This window comes from Pantherophis guttatus, chromosome 6, assembly GCF_059756535.1.
Source record: "Pantherophis guttatus breed Tessera chromosome 6, ASM5975653v1, whole genome shotgun sequence".
NCBI classification, from domain to species: domain Eukaryota; kingdom Metazoa; phylum Chordata; class Lepidosauria; order Squamata; family Colubridae; genus Pantherophis; species Pantherophis guttatus.
Window position 1 is genome coordinate 6,366,873 of NC_142068.1, and position 20,628 is coordinate 6,387,500.

Below are 20,628 nucleotides of genomic sequence, written 5' to 3' on the forward strand. Positions count from 1 at the left end.
ATATTAATATACACAAAAGATTAGATGTTAAAGTAGGATTTATTATATAGTTTTAAAGTGGAAGGTTGTTTTGAAATGTTGTAATAATATACAGATATAAGTTTGGGGGAGGAGAAAAAGGGCAGATTATTGCTAAATTGGGAGTTATAATAATATTATGCTAAATTAGAAGTTATCATACAATGTTATAGTAGAATGCTTTTTTTTTAAAATGTATGGTAAAAGGGGGAAGTAATAATATTAATAATATTTTTAGCAAGTAAGGGTCAGTATTTAGAGGAGGGAGTAAGGGGATGGTAAAATATTATGTAATCTGTTATGAATTAGGTTTTTGTTGTGAAGAAGTCACAGGGGGGATGGGTGGTGAGGGGGGGTTAGGGAGGAGGGGGGAAGAAAAAAGGGGGGAAAATTTGTATTTGAAAACTTTTTCAATAAAAAAAAAAAGCACTGCTTTCTCTTTGCTGCCTCTTACTTCTTTGCCATCTTCTCTCTTTAGTGGACCGACTGTTTCCTTGCGTTTTTTCTTGTTATTTATATGTTGGAAGAAACTTTTTAAAAATTATCTTTGACTTTTGTTGCAAGTCTTTGTTCATTCTGAGCCTTTGCTTTCCTGACTTCGTCTTTGCAAATTCTGGCTATTTGCTGATATTCTGCCTTAGCTATGTGTGCTCCTTTGCATTTTTTTGTATTTGTCCTTTTTGTCTTTCAATTTGTCAGAGATATCTTTGTGCAGCCATACTGGTTTCTTCTTGGATTTCTTGTTTTTCTTTTTCACTGCTATTGTGTTGGACTGGGCTTTTATGATCATATTTTTCAGAATTTCTCAAGCTTCTTAAATTGTTTTCCCCTTTAGGATTTTCATCCAAGGAATCTTTCCCAAGTTTTCTCTGAGTTTTCCCAAGTTCTCTCTAAGATATTTGGCAAGAACTAGTTTTCCCAAGTTCTCTCTAAGATATTTGATAAGAATTGTTTTTTTAAAAAAAAAAACATGAATGTTATCAGGAATAATTTATCTCTATCTGCTGATGCCCACAGGAATTCTTCTTTCCAATGGCCTCACCTGGAAACAGCAGCGACACATTGACATCACTTCTCTGTGGAAGCTGGGCCTGGGGAATAAAAGCATTGAGCATCAAATAAAAGACAGAGCTCAGATGTTGATGGAGATATTTAGACAAACCAAAGATCTGTAATTTGGGATGATGACAATGACTTAAATTCTTTGAGCCTGAAAAAAACCCTCAATTTTTGAGTATTTCTAATAAATTACACAGTCCAATAAACAAAGTTTATCTACGAGACCGCCTTCTGCTATCAATAGCCTCTCACTGACCAGTACGCTCCCATAGAGAGGGGCTCCTCAGGGTGCCGTCGGCCAAACAGTGTCGACTGGCGGCCCCCAGGGGGAGAGCCTTCTCTGTGGGGGCACCTACCATCTGGAACGAGCTCCCCCCAGAGATACGGAAGATCCCGGACCTGCGCACGTTTCGCCGTGCTCTCAAAACTTTTCTATTTCAGCAAGCTGGCCTGGCCTAACTCCCATCTTTTAAATTTTTTAAATTTTTCAGTTTGTGATTTTATAAATTGGGTGTTTTAATCTGTGTTTCGGCCGAAATATTTAATAATTTTAAGGGATTTTTTTTTAATATTTGTATTATCTGTATTTTATCTTGGCTGTTCACTGCCCTGAGTCCTTCGGGAGTAGGGCGGTATAGAAATTTGATAAATAAATAAATAAATAAATAAATAAATAAATAAATAAATAAAAGTCTTCATACCAGTCGTAATAATCATACACAGTAAACAGTTCTTTAGAGTTCCAAACAGTAAGACAGTAAGTCAGATAGAGATATCAGAGAGTAAGAAAGAGAACAAGCCATGTTTCTAGTTCCCTCTTAAGAACATTGGCAATAGAGCTAACCAATCAGTACACAGTATGAGGCAATACAGCAGTCTTAAAGCTAAACAATACAATGCAATATAATGCAAACATACATTAATGGTTTTTATATTGCCAATCCAACAAGTTAGATAATAGTCATATTCCTAACACCCATTGTTTCTGTTCTATGTGACACTCCCTCAAATACACAAAGACATGTCCTCTGCTTGTCTTCTTTTCTTGCTTCCAGTTGTTGATAGGAATATTCCAGTATTCCATGATAGCAGTATTCTGGTATTTGAGCGGCTGCCACAAAAAGGAGCAGTCAATTTATTTTCCATCACACCAGAGGACAAGACAAGAAACAATGCATGGAAACTCATCAAGGAGAGAAGCAACCTGGAATTAAGGAAAAACTTTCTAACAGTAAGGGCAATTAACCGGTGGAACAGCTTGTCTTCTGAAGTTTATTTATTTATTTATTAATTTATTATATTTCTATACCGCCTTTCTCCAGTATGATTCAAGGCGGTGTACAGTCAAGAAAAATATAGACACACAAACATCATAAAATTGCTAATTAAAATTATTACGTAGTTTGGTCAATTAAATAAAACACAGAATTAGATAACATTTAAAAAATCATTCGCATGTTTGTATGTTTAGCCCTGCCTGTTGGAACATCAGGGTCTTGAGGGCACGGCGGAAACCACGGAGATCAGGGATATTCCGTATCTCCGGGGGCAGTTCATTCCAAAGGGTTGGAGCCCCCACAGAGAAGGCCCTCCCCCTGGGAGTCGCCAGGCGACATAATTTGACTGACGGTACCCTGAGTAGTCCCTCCCTGTGAGAACGAACTGGTCGGTGGGAGGCTATTGGTGGCAAAAGACGGTCTCGTAGGTACCCAGGTCCTAAGCCATGGAGCGCTTTAAAGGTGATAACTAACACCTTGAATCGCACCCGGAAGACCACCGGGAGCCAGTGCAGCTCGCGTAGGAGAGGTGTTACATGGGCGTAACGAGCTGTGCCCATAATCACCCGCGCGGCTACGTTCTGGACCAGTTGGAGCCTCCGGGTGCTTTTCAAGGGGAGCCCCATGTAGAGAGCATTACAGTAGTCCATACGGGAGGTAACTAGGGCATGAGTGACTGTGCGCAAGGCGTCCCGATCCAGAAAGGGACGCAACTGGCGGATCAGGCGAACCTGATAAAAGGCACCCCTGGCCACGGCCGTCAAATGATCTTCTAAAGATAACCGTGAATCCAAGTTGTGGGTGCTTCATCACTGGAGGTTTTTAAGAAGAGCCTGGACAGTCACTTGTCTGAAATGGTATAGGGTCTCCTACTTGAGCAGGATACTGGAAGACCTCCAAGGTCCCTTGGAGGGACCTATTCTGATTCTGTTCCCTTTAAGTGTTTCCTTCCAAGATGCTTATCATCTCAACTGCTCTCCCCAGATACACTTTGATTTGTAAATGTTGTTCCAAAAGCACAGTGTAGAGAATTTGATGTAATATTCTAATGGGATCTGAATAATGAGGAAGAAAAAGGAAGAACTGGCTGAATCCCACCACTGGTCCTGCGTGATTCTATTTGACTTGGGACTACTATCGACCCAGAAAGCTTCCCTCCAAAGTATTTTCATGAGTCATGTATCCCATGGAATGTGGTCATTTTCTTTTTTACAACTTACCCAATAGCTTGTATGGAGATTGTATTGCTCCTGTGGCCAATCTTAATTCAGTTTGTCCTGAAGGTGCTTTTTTCAAGAGGCAACTGGACTCCAGAAAGTCTAGTTGTTTCTTGAAAAAGCACCTTTGGGACAACCATGACCTGGATCACTGAGAACCTCCTTAGACACTTAATTCAGGTTGCAATCCATCAGATAAAGAGCAACATTTCAGGGCAGATCCAAGTCTCTAGACCGTCCTGTGAATATAGCAATCAATTGGACAGTTGAAGAGTTGATGATTTAAGATAAAGAAGCTGAGAAACCCTATACAAACTATCCAAACGGTACTACTCAAAACTTGGTACATTCGGGTCTTTTCCCGTGCAAGATTGAGAGTATATTGGTGACGTTTCAACGAGGTCCCACTATTCAGGCTAGTGTCTTCGGCTTCATGCATTTATTGCAGAACACGCATTGCAGAACACAAGAACGCAATCAGAAAAGAAGAAAAAACTTCTCTCTTTTCCAGCACCTTTTTTTTTTTTTAATTTGATTTATATGCCGCCCTTCTCCGGAGACTCAGGGCGGCTTACAATGTGCTCAGCAATAGCCTTCATCCTTTTGTATATTTATACAAAGTCAGCTTATTGCCCCCACAAACTGGGTCCTCATTTTACCCACCTTAGAAAGGACGGAAGGCTGAGTCAACCTTGAGCCTTGGCGAGATTCGAACCTGCAGTAATTGCAGGCAGTTGGTCTTAATAACCAGCTTAATAACAGGGTGCCTTAGACCACTGTACTACCAAGGCTCTTACCTTACCTTAAAACAATAGGACACGAAACTGACTTTGAAGAAACCAAATTAATCTCCAAAACTGAACACTTCAACAAAAGAATAATCATGGAAGCCATCGAAATAGAGAAACACCCCCATAACATGAATAAATGCGATGATACCTCCTGCCTGCTGGACATCTGGAAACTAGCCCTCGTCAACAGAAGAGTCCCAGCCACGAAGATTAACACTGGACCCAAGATAACACATGACACCACCACCAATCAACCTCACCAGATTCAAACCCAAACCCATCCCATAGACGAAATACAATCACCATCCAGAAGCCAGACCACGGCGGCATCACCAGCTGCTGCACGCCCCCACACAAAGCAAATTGACACACGCCGTGAACACATGCCAAGACCTCAAACTCGGAGCCAAACTAAAGCCCGGGATGTGGCATCACAGCCATCTGCTCAGGACATTACATCAAAAAACTCAGGATACCACAACACTACTAGAACTCAGGATGTTAACACACAGCCCATTACCCAGGTCGTTAAAACACAAAAGACTAAGGGGCACACATCAAGGGCCTCACCCACACAGGATGTTACGAAACAGCTGACTAATCTGCAAACATCAACTCCATCTACCAATCAAGATGTAACAACACAGGCAACCAACCCGCTCACAGCAACAAAGCCAGCACCCCACACCTCCCCACCAGTATTTATAGAGAGACGGCAGCTCCGATCACGCTTTCCTCACACAGGCACGAAGCCGAAGGCACCAGCCTGAAGATGATGAGTGGGACCTCGTCGAAACGTTGCCAAGATACTCTCAATCTTACATGGGAAAAGACCTGAATATGCCAAGACTTATACAGTATACATATACTAAGACTTAATGACAAGTAATATGTTTTATTAGCACCCAAAGGGAAAAAAAGAAAAAAAACTTAACCATACAGCACCTTTTTCATACACAACCTCCTGGTCTTTAAAGCAGCAATATATTGAACAAGTGTCAGTGTGAGTAAATAGAAGCAAAACCCAATATTAAATGAATAGGTATATATAGGAAACAGTTACCATACTGAAGAGCTACTCTGGATTTAGTTTTATGCTTTTTATGGTGTTTACATTTAAGCCTGTGTTGGAATAGCACACAGTTTGTAAGGGTGCGGATACATTGACATCTTTGCAATAGGCTCTTCATTGAGTTCTTTCACTCCTTCAGGCAACCGGAAGCTGAAGGCCCTCAACAGGTTGGTCAGAAAGACGAAGATCTCAATTCTTCCAAGCTGCTCTCCCACACAGGAACGCTGACCTGTAGATGAGACAAGACATATATAAAGAGGATAATGAGTTGCTCTCCAGGGTATAACCACATCATCAAGGAAATCTGAACAGATTTGTAACAGCCGAAGTTTTTCACGTTGACCTAGTATCTTTGAGCATAACTTTAACTCATAGACCCTTTACAATTTGCCTACTGAGCAAATAGATTGGCTGTTAGTATGGTTCTGCACTATATCCTACAACATCTTGAATCTCCAAGGACCTATGCAAGTGTCCTTCTTTGTAGACTTCAGCTCGGCATTCAATACTATCATTCCAGATAATCTTCTAACTAAACTGATTCAGCTAGCTGTGCCTGACCACACTTGTAAGTGGATCATAAGCTTTCTAACAGACAGGAAGCAGCTAGGCAGAATCACATTAGATACCCGTACAATTAACACAGATGTCCTCTAGGGCTGTGTGCTCTCTCCATTACTCTTTTCTCTCTATACCAACTACTGCATCTCAAAGAATCCCTCTGTTAAAGTATTGAAGTTTGCAGATGAAACAGTGGTGATTGGTCTCATTTGAGACATCAACGAATCTACATACAGACGGGAAGTTGAACAACTAGCTTTGGGGTGCAGCTGGAACAATCTTGAAGTGAACACACTCAAAACTGTAGAAATGATAGATTTTAGGAGAAGCCCTCCTATTCTGCCACCTCTTACAATCCTAGGCAACCCAGTAGCAACAGTAGAGACCTTCAAGTTTCTAGCTCAAGACTTAAAATGGACACCTAACATTAAGAATGTCAACAAAAAAAGCACAACAAAGGATGTTCTTTCTATGCCAACTCAGAAAGCTCAGACTGCTGATCCAGTTCTACAAAGGAGCTATTGAGTCTGACATTTGCACCTCTGTAACTGTCTGGTTTGGCACAGCAATCAAACAGGACAGACACAGACTTCAACAGATAATTAGAACTGCAGAAAAAACAATTGCTACCAACCTGCCTTTCATTGAGATCCTATATACTGTTTGAGCCAGAAAGATGGCTGAGAAAATATCTGCAGGTCCCTCACATCCTGCACATAAACTGTTTCAACTTCTTTCTTCAAGACGACACTATAGGGCATTGCACACCAAAACAACCAAACACAAAGACAGTTTCCCCCCCACCCCACATGCTATCACTCTGCGAAACAACTAATTCCCACAACCCTGTTAATCAACCTAGTAGGACTGTATTACTATTATTCTGCTCATTTTTCCTATTACATATTTCTTTATCTTCTTATTATAACTTTGTTGCTTGTATCTTACGATTTATATTGTTTTATTTAGTATCCTAATATGATTTATTTAGTATCCTAAATAAATCATACTAGTTTTATTTAGTATCCTAGTATGATTTATTTAGTATCCTAGTATGATTTATTTAGTATCCTAGTATGATTTAGTATGATTTAAAAGGAATTTTAAATTTAGTATGATTTAAAATATGGAAAGGAAATGACACATTTAATGATCCACATAATTACAGCCGCCAGATTGGCATACGCACAGTACTGGAAAGAGAAAATTCAACCACCAGAAGAGCTCACAATTAGGAAAATATTGGAGTGCGCAGAGATGACTAAATTAACACATGAATTAAATGATGATGAGAAGTCAGTTTATTATATTGTGTGGGAAAGGTGGTACAAGTGGATGCATGATAAAATGAATGAAAGACCTAAATAATGGTTAAAAGTGATTTGAAATATCACCAAGTATTATGTATGTAAATAGTTAAAACACTGCACATCCGATACTAACTGAAAATGTTATTACACTTATGTCTTTTATGTTTTTGTTTGTATGTTTGTCTTTTTTTTTTTCTGTTTGTAAAAAATTTCAATAAAGTTTCTATAAAAATAAATAAATAAAAGGGACGTGGTGGCTCAGTGGCTAAAATATTGAACTTGTCGATCAAAAGGTCGGCAGTTCAGCGGTTTGAATCCCTAGTGCCATGTAACGAGGTGAGCTCCCGTTACTTGTCCCAGCTTCTGCCAACCTAGCAGTTCGAAAGCCCATAAAAAATGCAAGTAGAAAAATAGGGACCACCTTTGGTGGGAAAGTAACTAAGTTCTGTGCACCTTTAGCATTTAGTCATGTTGGCCACATGACCACGGAGATGTCTTCAGACAGCGCTGGCTCTTCAGCTTTGAAACGGAGATGAGCACTACCCCCTAGAGTCAGGAATGACTAGCACATATGTGCGATGGGAAACTTTACCTTTATCTTATGATCTATGTTGATTGCTTATTAAGTATCCTATGACTATCACTAAGTGTTTTATCTTATGATTCTGATGAATATATCTTACGATGATTATGATAATGATTTATCGCTTGTTGCTTGTATCACTTGGTGCATACACTGATTAGAATGTAATTATCACTAGTATTTCTTTGCCGTTGAAACTCTGTAGCCTAAGGAGAACTTCAGACTCTCACAATTTTGAAACTAGAAGGAATTCAGATTTCTTGATTTTCTGTTCAAACCATGATGATTTCAGAATAAGTCAATAGTGGTGTTGGTGGGAAACTATAAATTATAAGTTGCTTTGGGCTGATAGATGTACCTATTCCAAATGGCAGAAACTCTTCTCGATCAAGGAACTTCCCATCCTTGTCTAAAAAGTGATTTGGGTTGAATTCTTCAGGTGTCTCCCATTGTTCAGGATCAAGGAGAACGGAGCGTAGGTCTGCAATAACAATGCTCCCCTATAAAAAAAAAATATAGGATGAAATAGAACAGTTCCATAATGAAATGGGCAAAAAGGTTCAGACCAGTGCTACTGGTTCGGCCCAGTTCTACCGAATCGGTAGTAACTTTAGGAACTAGTTCTCCGAACCAGTAGTAACGGCAGCCAGGCCATGCCCTTGAATTGGTCCCCCGGTCTCTGCTCACTCGCCCACCCAACATGTCCGTCAGCTGGCCGAAGCAAAGAAGTATTTCAGCTTCCTGGCCGCAGGGCGCCGAAAAGTCCTTCAGCCGGTTAGAAGAAAGCTGTGCGTGTGCGAAGATGATGGCAGTGACCGGAGGTCTTTCCGGCGCTGTGCGCCAGTGGCTGGGTGGAAAAGAAGCCTCTCAGCTTCCAAGTTCACTAGCAGGCTCAGTCCCTTCATAGGGTCACTTTTCTCTGTGCCCGAGAAAGATCAAAAGGCACAGAGAAGCCTTTAATGACGAGGTAAAAGAAAACGAACCACTGAGGGAAGGAGCCCCCCAAAGCTGCCACCATTGCAGCCCCCCCCCAGCTTGGAGTTCCAAGTGGAAGAAGTCCTCAGCTGTTGCGAAGAAGAGGCAGTTCTGGGTGTGCCACGCCCGCTTCTTTCTCTTTGAGAGCAGCTTTGCAAACAAGGTGCAAAGTGGCTCTCAAAGAGAACGAAGCGGGCGTGGCATACCCAGAGCTGCCGTTTCTTTGCAACAGCCGAGGACAGAAGAGTTCACTCAGGAGTGATGCCGGCAAGGAAGGCGACCAAGTCAGAGGGAGGCATAGGCCAAGTTCTCTGGGACAGGTAAACAAGTGTGGGGAGATAAAGGGGAGCGGACTCGGCCCCCCACGTTGCACCCCCTCCCAGCCTTTGCCCATGCCTCCATGCCGCCAGCATCTCCTGAAGCCACTGCCGTTGGAGCTGCGACAGGGACTGGGGCAGCCCGGTAGCAGCCATGAGCCATGCTTTCGTCTAAGCGGTGTGGGTGGCAGAGGGAAACAGACTTGGAGGAAAGTGCAGCTCATGGCTGCTAAATTTCGCTGTGCTGCGCCAAACGCTTTCCCATAAAGAGCAACGAAGGAGAGAAATAGCCGCTGACCTGGAGAACATGTGGAGTGGAGCAGCTCTGTGTGTTCTCCACTGGCTGTTTCTTCCCCTTCGCTAGCGCAGCACAGCGAAATGTAGCAGCCATGACCTGCGCTTTCCTCCAAGGCTCATCCGGAAAGCTCTGCGCAGAGGGAAGCATTTGTTTCCCTCTGCCGCCCACAGCGCTTAGAGGAAAACATGGCTCATGGCTGCTAAACCACCTCTGGTTTCTTGTCCTTCGCTCGTGCAGTACAGTGAAATGTAGCAGCCATGAGCTGCACCTCTAAATGAAATCCGGAAAGATCTGGCTGGAGAGGGGTGCCTCTGTCCACCGACTCAGGGCAGCAGGCTCAGCTGCAGCCAAAATGAGCCAAGGAACTGCGGGGAGCCTCCCGTGTGTTGCACCCAGCCTTTGCCCGCGCCTCCGTGCCACCAGCATCACCTGAAGCTGCCGCCGTTGGAGCCACAACAGGGACAGGGGCAGCCCGGTAAGCTGGGTGCCTGAAAATGGCATGGAGGTGTGGGGTGAAGGCTGGGAGGCTCCCCGCAGTTCCTCGGCTTGTCTGAGCTGCAGCTGAGTCCACTGCCCTGAGCTGGTGGAGTGGGTTGCTCCGGCTGCAAGCACAGGGAAGGCCCCGTCAGAGGTGAGAAGGGGCACTTTTCAGCCAGGAAGGGCAATGGAGGGAAAGCCAAGACGACCACCGCCACCCCACCGCATCCCGACCTGGATATGGGGCCGGAGTGTCAAAAAAAAAAAGCGTCCAAAACTCCCAAAAGTTTTAGCCACCTTTTCAGTGGGCGTGGCTTGGGGGGGATCATGTGACTGAGTGTTAAGTGACATCATGTTGACCACGCCCAATCAGTCACGTCCCCTACCAAGCCACACCCAGAGAACCGGTAGTAAAAAATTTTAGAACCCACCACTGGTTCAGACAATATTGATGAAAACTGATGTGGCTCCATCCTCCGAGCCTATCTTATTGGAGGAAGAAGGCTCCAAACATGAAGGAGAGGAGACGGCCAGGCCTCCCTCTCCAGGACCCTCCTCTCTGGCAATGCCTCAGGTGTCTCCCAAAGGAGAAGAGATTGGCCAGGAGCCAGGTGTTTCCGAGCCATCCGATAGTGACGAAGAAACATTGTGGTTGCACCCACGCCAGTGTCGGAGAGACAAGCGTGAGCAGCAGAAAAGGAGCGTGCCAGAGATTAAGCTGAGTCACTGGACCACACCCCACAGGCTATAAAAGGGAGTGTGGTGGCCATTCGGACTCTGTGACGGACAAAGCTAATCTCTGGCGAGGCACTTGCACCTTCGGACACAACACCTATTTGCCGTGGATTTAATTACAAACTGGACTATTCAAACTGTGTGTATTTTTGTCTGTGTTATTGGAGTAAAAGCTCTTGGCAGGCAGCCACGGAGTTGCTGCCAAGTTCCTTATCACTGACGTTGTGTGTTTGAAGAGTTTATTTAACCCTCGGCTGGCTGGTTGGGTGTGTGCATGGTACGGGGACAGAACAAAAACATTTGATTTTAGCTTGCCTTTATGGACCCCTATTTGTTCATTTCCAAAGCAGATTCTGAGAGCAATGGCTGCTCCATATTTAGCTTCCTTTCACCCTTCCCTTCCATTAAAACAGAGGGCTGTCTTTTTCACACCAAATTGCCCCAAGAAATAGACAAAGAAACATGGCCTCACATGACTACAGTTTTGAACTTAATATTATCATCTTCCTGGAATAAATAGAAAATGTTTATAGTTCTAGCTTTAAAATCTGAGAGCTGTTTGGATTTAAACACATCATCCATCTCCCACAACAGTTTGCTATTCTTCCCAATTCAATTTTGCATGACTACTTTTGCAATTCCTGAACAGAGAGCTTCTGTCCAAGTGCCATATTCTGCTTTTCCCTCATGGCTGGACTACTACAATACAGCCTGAACATGTTTCTCACCTTTGGAATGTGATATCCCCTCATCTTCACATCCCTTGCACTTTGCCTGGGAACCCCGATTAGCAAGGCATATTTTACACGCTGCATTTCATGAATCACAGCATTGGTGTAAGGCAGCTTCTTCTGATCCTGATAGGAAATTGACCCTGAGAAGCCAAACACATCTTCAATCTCCTTCTTGACTTTCTCTAGAAAAGAATGATGGAAAAAGAATTTTCAATATTTATTCATTTATTTATTTCTGAATTTTAATCCTTAGGATATAGGACAGCCCAGTGGTGAAATCTCTGGGGGAAAAATGATGGAAATAGAAGTTACATTTTCAATATTGTGTTTCATTTATTTATTTCCAAATTTTAATCCTCAATAGAACTTGGGTACATAGAATAGCATTTAGGGCATTAAATCATAATCATAATCATAAGTTTATTTGTCAAGCATATATAAGATAACAGGTAAAAGTATAAACGTAATTTGAATACATGAAAAGAGTAAGTAAAAAAGGAAAATTAGGACAAGGATGGTAAGGCACGTTGGTGCGCTTATGCAGGCCCCTGACAGACCTCTTAGGAATGGGGTGAGGTCAACAGTAGACAGTTTAAGGTTAAAGTTATGGGGGTTTGGGGAAGAAACTACAGTCAGGTAGTGCATTCCAGGCATTGACCACTCTGTTACTGAAGTCATATTTCTGCAACTGAGTTTGGAGCAGTTTACCTTGAGTTTGTATCTATTATTTTCTCGTGTATTGTTGTGGTTGAAGCTGAAGTAGTCATTGACAGGAAGAACATTGTGGCAGATAATTTTATGTACTATGCTTAGGTCAGACTGAAGTCGGCATAGTTCTAAATTGTCTAAGCCCAAAATTTGGAGTCTGGTGGCATAAGGTATTTTATTGCAGTTAGAGGAATGGAGGACTCTTCTCGTAAAATATCTCTGGATTCTCTCGATTGTATTTCAATATGCAGTGCGGGTTCCAGACAGATGAGTTGTATTCAAGAATTTGTCTAGCAAATGTTTTGTATGCTCTAGTTAGTGGTACAACATTACCAGAGAAGAAGCTATGCAACATTAGGTTAACAACTCTTAATGCCTTTTTGGCAATGTTGCTACAGTGGGCTCACGCACTTAGATCTTTAGAAATGAGTACTCCAAGGTCCTTGACAGAGTTTATGTAAAGTATGAAGAGTGTTGGACCTAAAACACTGCCTTGGGGAACACCGCTATTAACATGTACAGGATTTGATAGAGCGCTTCCTATTTTGACCACTTGTCTGTTTGACAGGAAGGCAGCTATCCATTTATGTAGGAGTCCAGAAATGCCATAGGATTTTAGTTTTAGAAGTAATTTGTCATGTACCGCTGAATCAAAGGCTTTACAGAAGTCTATGTAAACTGCGTCTATTGCTTTGCCCTGATAGAGATGTGTAGTCCATATGTTTTTGCAATGTAGTAGTTGTAGATTAAAGGATAATTTTTTTCTGAAACCAAATTGTTTGTTAGAAAATAGCTTGTTTGTCTCTAGGTGTAGGGTAATAGATTTATTAAGGATTGATTCCATGACTTTGCAGGTGATGCAACATAAAGAGATTGGTCTGTAATTTTCAACTAGGCTAGGGTCTCCCTTTCTGAAGATAGGGATGACCTTGGCTTGTGACCATTGGTAGGGCAAGGTGCTGGTACTGAATGGTTTTTCAAAAATTATGCTTAGAGGTTCTGCAATTGCAGTGGAAAGCTTTTTTAAGAAGTATGCACATAGTCCATCAGGTCCAATAGCTAGATATGGTTTTAGATTGCGTAGTGCCTTTTCAACATTGTCTTCTGTAAAATCAATATGTATAAGATCACCGTAATCGTTGTAATTGTCTGTAGAATGACTGGGAGATATTGGGTATGTGTTGTTGCTGTTTACAAAGACTGAGCCGAAGAACGTGTTAAAGAGATTGGCTTTAATGGTTTCGTCAATACAGTCTTCATTGTTTGGTACTTTTAGGGGTGGGATGGATCTCGAGTCTTTAAGTTTGTTGTTTACAAAATTATAGAAGGCATGGGTGGATTTTGTGCATAGAAGGTTTTCTTCTTGCTTGATGTGATAATTGGTGCATTCAGTCTTTATTTGTTGGCATACGTTTTTGTAGCAGTTTTTGAAGTTAGCTACACAGTTAGTTTTGTTTTTTCGCCAAAGAGATTTTTTTCTGGATTGTAATTTTCTTATTGTTATTGGTAGTTTATTTTTTCTAGTTTTGTGGGATATTACTGGTACATAAAGTTTACTGATTCTTTTGAGTTCGCTTAAGAAAATGTTGTAATGGTCATCAGCAATATTACAGCCAGAGAATAGAATTTGCCAATCAAGATATGAGAGTTCATTGTCTATGAGATCATAGTTGGCTTTTTTAAAGTTATAACTGGGAATCCCATCATTATGATGATTTTTGAGAGGGCGTAAGTTGAGACAAAAGTCAATCATGCTGTGGTCACTGTTGGAGAATGGTTCTTTTATTTGTAGTCCATAAAATTGAATTTAAACTGTTGCAGAAGATGAGATCAAGGCAGTTGTTGAGTCTAGTGTTGTTAGTTGCTAGTTGATCAAGTCCCAGATTAGTTACAGTACTGTACAGGGTTGCGTGTATAGGTTCAGTTGTACATTCATTTAGGGTTCAATTAAAAAGTGGTAAGTTAAGGTCACCAAGAAAGATTATTGGGTGTGGGCAGGAGGTTGCCCAGGTTAGTAGTGAAGTTAACTTGTTCGCATGTTCAATGTCATAATCTGGGGCTCTGTAACAAAGTAAGAATTGAAATGTGGTATTTAAGGACAGGTATGATTCTATTAAATGTAAACACTTAATAGAATCATACATCTGGGAAGGAATTTGGAGATCTTCTAGTCCACTGTAAGCTGCCTTGTGTCTCCAGAGAAGGGTGGCATATAAATCAAATAATAATAATAATAATAATAATAATAATAATAATAATAATAATAATAATTTCTATGTGTTTTAGAACCTGAGAGTGAACCTTGTTCCCATGTCCGTCTCACCTTGGATGGTAGGATGATTAGTCAAGAGGAGCAGTGCCCACATCAGAATAGCCAAGGTTGTTTCTGTTCCAGCAAAAAAAATGTCAAATATATACTGAGCTAGATTCTCTTCATTGTAGGTGGAGTTGGGGTCGTTCCTGCTCTGAAGTTCAAAATGAAAAATGACAATAAATTCAATGCAACTTTTATGTGGTTATTTTTGTCTCTATTTATACAGCATGTCAATTTTTAAAACTTTCAATTTCCAAACATGAGGGCTGCTCAAAAGTTGTGACATGCCTTGGGGATTGTAAAGATGTTTTGTTTACTTTAATATAATTTAGATGTGCTTGGTAAGCAATTACATTAATACCATAACTTTTTAACATGGTATGAGAGCAGCTCTGTAGCGAACAAAAAAGCTCTACAGAGAATCATTAAAACTGCCTAGAATATCATCAGGCTCCAACTACCAGCCCTGGATGACATCTTCGAGTCTTGCTGTTTGAGAAAGTTGCATAACATTCTCAGAGACTCTTCCCATCCTGCTTACAATCTTTTTGGACTGTTGCCTTCTGGCAGAAGATACAGAACAACTAAAACTCGGACCACACGTTTTCTGAATAGTTTTTATCCCAGAGCTATAATTGCACTCAACAATGAACTAAAGGGCCGCCATCAGTGAGCTGTTGGACAATATTACTTGGTCTGTTATGTAGATGTTTGGGTGGTTTGGGGGTGGGGAATTGGGGTGGGTGGGAGTGTGTTTGAGGATTGTTATGTGTGTTGGACCTGGTCCAAGTTCCTGTTATGTGAATTTCATTGTATGGGTATACTGTGTATACACGTACAATGACAATAAATTTATTATTATTATTATACCTTTTTAACATTCTGTGTATTTCATTTGTTGTAAGTCATGAGAATAAATATATACTGACTGAAAAAAGGGAGTTATGGGCCTTCCCGCTATACATTCATAAATCAGCTATTATCTTCTCAGCTATACTCCTTTAAACTTTTTACAAGTTCTTTCTCAGTCTTCAGTCATAGGGCCCTTCCTTTCCTGTTGCCTTCAAAGGCCTCTCAAGACTCTTAATCAAACGTCCAAGCTCACAGCTTCTCTGAAAAATGTCCAATTTCAAGTCAAATACAGTCCAATCTTCAGGAGAAAAGCAAGGGAAATAACTCACATTTCATAAACTCTTAAATTCCATAATCTTTAGATGTATTTTTTAAACCCATTCTCTGTGATGACCCAGAGGAGACAGAAATTCAGCCTCCATCATCCATTATGGCTAGCTCTGCCCCTCCCCCTCTTTAGATTAACTTCTATGTGTTTGTTTTTATTTTATGATTGGTTACTTTAATAAATATTCAGTACAGCAACTAATGTGTACCTTCTAGAGTGAATCACAAAAGTTTACAAGCAGGATTCTTATTTAAACTTATGTCCAAAGTGATGTCTCTAACTACAAGCTTTTGTGGTTGCTATTCCACTCTATGACAATTTATGGAATACATAGAATAATAGATAATTATGAGACATCATCAACCTTTTACTGAACTAGTGCAACTTCACAAAGAATTGGGGGACACAATACCGGCCACCTGCCTATTGATGGAGAAGCAAGTTGAGAAACAAACCACCATAGATATGGGAGTCACTGAGCTAGAAAAAGCATTTGATCAAGTACCACATGACCTATTTCTTTCCCATCCACAAATGGTCCAACCTCTCATCATTGCTCTTCATAGATACACCCACATTACACCAATTCTCCGCGAGCTGCACTGGCTCCCTATTGGTCTCCGGGTACAATTCAAGGTGTTGGTTATTACCTTTAAAGCCCTACATGGCTCAGGGCCAGACTATCTTCGAGACCGCCTTCTACCACATAGCTCCCAGCGACCGGTAAGATCCCAGAGTTGGTCTCCTCTGGGTCCCATCAGCTAAACAATGCTGGCTGGCGGGCCCGCAGGGGAGGGCCTTCTCTGTGGCTGCCCCAGCTCTCTGGAACCAGTTACCTCCTGAGATCCAGACTACCCCCACCCTATTGGCCTTCCGGAAAGCGGTGAAGACCTGGCTTTTCCAGCAGGCCTGGGGCCATTGATCTCGCTGTTGCAATCTTGTGAGATCCGGCCATGAATGGTGTGAATGGGTTTTTAATGTTTTTAAAATGTTTTCATAATGTTTTTAATAATTTTCTATGTTCATTGTCGCATTACTTTTGTTGTAAGCCCCCCAGAGTTCCTTGGGAGTTAAGCGGCATAGAAATGTGATAAATTAAATTATATTAAATTCAGTATGGACAAGGGACCCAGAAGTCTATAATTACAACCTCCATGGATGCTGTTACATACTGATGATACAGACTGAAACAAGAAGCACCCTTGAGCCATTAATGCAAAGGTGGAAAATATGTTTAATGGCTTTGGAATGTGGGGGGCGGGGGGGGGACGACAATATTGCAAAGAATGTATATCTTGAAAATAGTGACCAAACCCAATGGTACACTCAAGATTGGAGTGATATCAAATTGTAAATAAGGTGATCCAGTTCAAATCAATAAAAGTTGCTTTTAAAAAACCATTCTGGGTCTTTCTCTGAAAATATGAGGGGAAAGGACCTTCGTTCCTTGTTTCAAACTGTTTTACATTTTTACTTATTGTCAAGGCTGTGAAAGTATCGGTCCAATCATTTCATGGAAAGTATTCATTGAAGTATGAATTAATCAAAATGCCCCATTAATTCTTCTCCTTCTTAGTGGAACCTCTTTAGAAAAAGGGGAAACAAGTGATAGGCAAACACGAGAGGATGAGAAACAGAAACATTTTTAACTCTCCTCTCCCCTCCAGAAAGAATTTCCCATATCTAACAAAAGTATGGTACTGAAGAGGTAGAATGTAGCTCTTATTTAGAAGCATCCAGAATTTAGGTTAGGCTAAATTCAGAATGAGAGCTGAATAATAATAATAAAAAAATACCAAGGAAAACAAAACTGGTAATGCCTCTTGTTTACATACAGCAAGGAATGTAATAATTCCTTGCCCATATACAGCATTGTAGTAGAATAAATCCGTACCGTCTCCATCTGAAGCAGGTAGTGATCAATGAAATCTTGTGGCTCATGCAGAGAGTGAAATTCCTTGTGTTTCTCTATTTCCTGCTTTGCAAAGGAAATGATAAGGTCTCTACAAGCCAGAGCCTCTTTGTGAGGGCCTGGGATGTGTTTCATTAATTGTGGGAACTCAGAAAACATCTAAAAGAAAAAGAAGAGGTAATGTTATCTATTTCTACCACAGTTACAGAAGACTCTCAACAACTCACGGTAATAGTCAGCACTTAATAACCAAAGAAAACCAGTATGAAAAACACATTAAAAGATGAAAAACATACATTGTGTCAGACCTCAATGTTCCTCCAGAAAAGCTGTTTCGAAATTCTTGTAGAAAGCAAATAATATTGGAGGCAGATAACTCATTATACAGTTAAAGATGAATAATTAGAAAGTCAAGAAATTTAAAAGCTGGCCTAGCCTAAATGGTTTTTAATTGGGATTTTAAATTTTATGGATTTGGGGGTTTTAAATTGGGAAGCTAATGATTTAATTCTTTTTTAATTATCTTAACTTTTGTATTTGTATGTTTTTTAATTTTGGCTGTTCACCGCCCTGAGTCCCCTCTGGGAGAAGGGGGGTATACAAATTAAATAAATAAATAAATAAATAAATAAATAAATAAATAAATAAATAAATAAATAAATAAATGTGCATGGTACACTGTTACCTTCCCACTGAAGTAGTACCTGTTTATCTACTTGCATTTGCAAGGTGCTGCTAGGTGGGTAGGAACCGGTAAAGGAATGAGTGCTCACCCCGTCACACAGTACTTGGGTCTTAACATTTTAACAAATGTTGTACTGGATATACAGGATATATAAATACTTGCTCCAGGCATGATTGAACAGATAAGAGGTTCAATCTCTTGGCCAATTAAATAAAAGTACAATTGGTCAAAAACAGTGTAGTTGTTAATGCACCAGCCTAGAAACTAAAATACTCTGAGTTCTAGTCCCAATTCAAGCACTAAGCCAACGGGATGACCCTGGACTAGTCACTCTTTCTCAGCCCTAGGAAGTGAGCAATGGCAAACCACTTCCAAAATCTTCACATGGAAACTGCAAAGACTTGTCCAGGCTCTCACCTGGAGTTATGACTGGGTCAAGGACAGGCCAGAGGTGGATTCTAAATTTTTTTACTACCGGTTCTGTGGGTGTGGCTTATTTTGTGGGTGTGGCTTGGAGGTTATGTGACTAGGTGGGCGTGGCTAGCTGGTCAGAGTCATTTCTGGAAGGTCCTCGCACTTACGACCCAACTCATTTGTTTGCTTTTAACACTGATCAGCTGTAGGACGGCCCTTTGAAGCCCTGCGGCAAGAGTTTAAATGGTTTTTTTCCCTCTAGTCATCAGCTGGGACTCAGGAGGCAGCAATAGATTGGGGGTGGGACCAAATAAAAGGTAAGAATAACGTGGGTGGGAGGGTGGGAGGGTGGGGGGGGAGAGAACCGGTTCGGTGACGTCATATTGTCACCGCTACTGGCTCGGCCGAACCGGAACGAACCGGGAGGAACCCACCACTGGGACAGGCACACCTACTGGGGATATATATATATATTAGATGATTCCCAAGGCTTCCTCCTATTCTATGATTCCATGAAAATACTGGTGGAAAACATAAGTTGATTTGGGAAGCTTTGCCTCTTTAACAGAAATGATTACTTACCACATGGAAAACATTACCAGAAAAATGCAAAACAATTTCAAGGGATTGAATTAACTTCTGGAAGTTGTCATCTTCTGCATCAAACTGACGTCCAAAACTCAAATGACATATGATGTTAGAAACTACATTTAGCACTGAATTTGAAGGGTCAAATGGCTGTCCTGCAAATGAAGATGTTTTATGATGAATTTTTAAAGAAAGGGGCTTCTATGGGGATGATGAAGAAAATTGGGACGTGTCAATTTTTTTTTTAAATTTAAAAAATAAAATACATCTGTTTTATTTGAAATACTCAAAAATGGAAAATATTTTTTCAGACCTTAAGCCATTGTCATTATCCCAAATTACATACCTTTCGTTTGTCTAAAGATTTCCACCAGTGTCTGAGCTGCATCTTCTATTCGATGATCGAAGTTTTTCTTCCCCAGGCCCATCTTCCGCAGAGAAGTGATGCCAAAGTGTCTCTGCTGTTTCCAGGTGAGGCCATTGGAAAGAATAATTCCTGTGGGCATCATCAGATAGAGATAAATGTGCAGCGCGGGTAGTGACGGGAGCAGCATGGCGCTCCCATGTAACACCGCTCCTGCGCGAGCTGCACTGGCTCCCAGTGGTCTTCCGGGTGCGCTTCAAGGTGTTGGTTATCACCTTTAAAGCGCTCCATGGCATAGGGCCTAGCTATCTCCGAGACCGCCTGCTGCCACCGACGACCTCCCATCGACCCGTGCGCTCCCACAGAGAGGGCCTCCTCGGGGTGCCATCAGCCAAACAATGCAGGCTGGTGACCCCCAGGGGGAGGGCCTTCTCTGTGGGGGCTCCCACCCTCTGGAATCAGTTGCCCCCTGAGATAAGGAGAATCCATGACCTCAGTGCCTTCCGCCGTGCCCTTAAAACCTTCTTTTCCAACAAGCCGGGCTGGCCTAATTCTTTTTAAGTGTTTTTAATTGTTTGGTTTATTGTTTTAATTAATGGGGCCAAATTTATATATATATATTTTAACTGTATTTTAATATTTGTATTTGATGTTTTTATTTGGCTGTTCACCACCCTGAGTCCTCAGGGAGAAGGGTGGTATACAAATTCAAAAATAAATAAATAAATAATAAATAAAATAATAAATGATTCCTGATAATGTTAAAAAAAACAGGTCTAGTTGTTGCCAAATATCTCTTGGATTTTTGGCAAGAATACCAAATAAATGAAAAAAAAAAACTTTATAAGAAAAGCTTAGCTAGCATGTGCCCAGATCTTTACCTGACAGATTTAACTATGTAGTATAAAAAAGCAAACAATTTTTTTATTAAAAAAAAAAAAACAGCTTCAAATTAAGGAACTGGAGAATAATATATTTCAAAGATCAGTTCAAGGTCCAAAGATACAAAATAACTGAGCAAACAAAGTAACAGTTTTAC

At 41.1% G+C, this 20,628-nt stretch overlaps 1 protein-coding gene and 1 pseudogene across 2 annotated transcripts in view; both read right to left on the bottom strand.

The window, feature by feature from the left end:
* Nucleotides 1-1,060: 1,060 nt before the first annotated feature.
* Nucleotides 1,061-20,628, bottom strand: part of LOC117660245 (cytochrome P450 2J5-like) — an 88,048-nt gene continuing 68,480 nt past the window's right edge. Inside the window, exons 4-11 of one of the 2 annotated variants that reach the window (XM_087872412.1) lie at nucleotides 19,572-19,721; nucleotides 19,220-19,380; nucleotides 17,521-17,697; nucleotides 14,456-14,597; nucleotides 11,419-11,606; nucleotides 8,247-8,388; nucleotides 5,477-5,663; nucleotides 1,061-1,109 (exon numbers count right to left, since the gene is read on the bottom strand). In XM_087872412.1, the coding sequence (XP_087728538.1) occupies nucleotides 5,479-5,663; nucleotides 8,247-8,388; nucleotides 11,419-11,606; nucleotides 14,456-14,597; nucleotides 17,521-17,697; nucleotides 19,220-19,380; nucleotides 19,572-19,721 (1,145 nt within the window). In that variant the 3' untranslated portion in view covers nucleotides 1,061-1,109; nucleotides 5,477-5,478. Of the gene's footprint in view, nucleotides 1,110-5,241; nucleotides 5,664-8,246; nucleotides 8,389-11,418; nucleotides 11,607-14,455; nucleotides 14,598-17,520; nucleotides 17,698-19,219; nucleotides 19,381-19,571; nucleotides 19,722-20,628 lie in introns of those variants that run through there. The other variant, XM_087872411.1, reaches the window with a different exon arrangement.
* Nucleotides 11,667-14,444, bottom strand: LOC148112991 (uncharacterized; annotated as a pseudogene).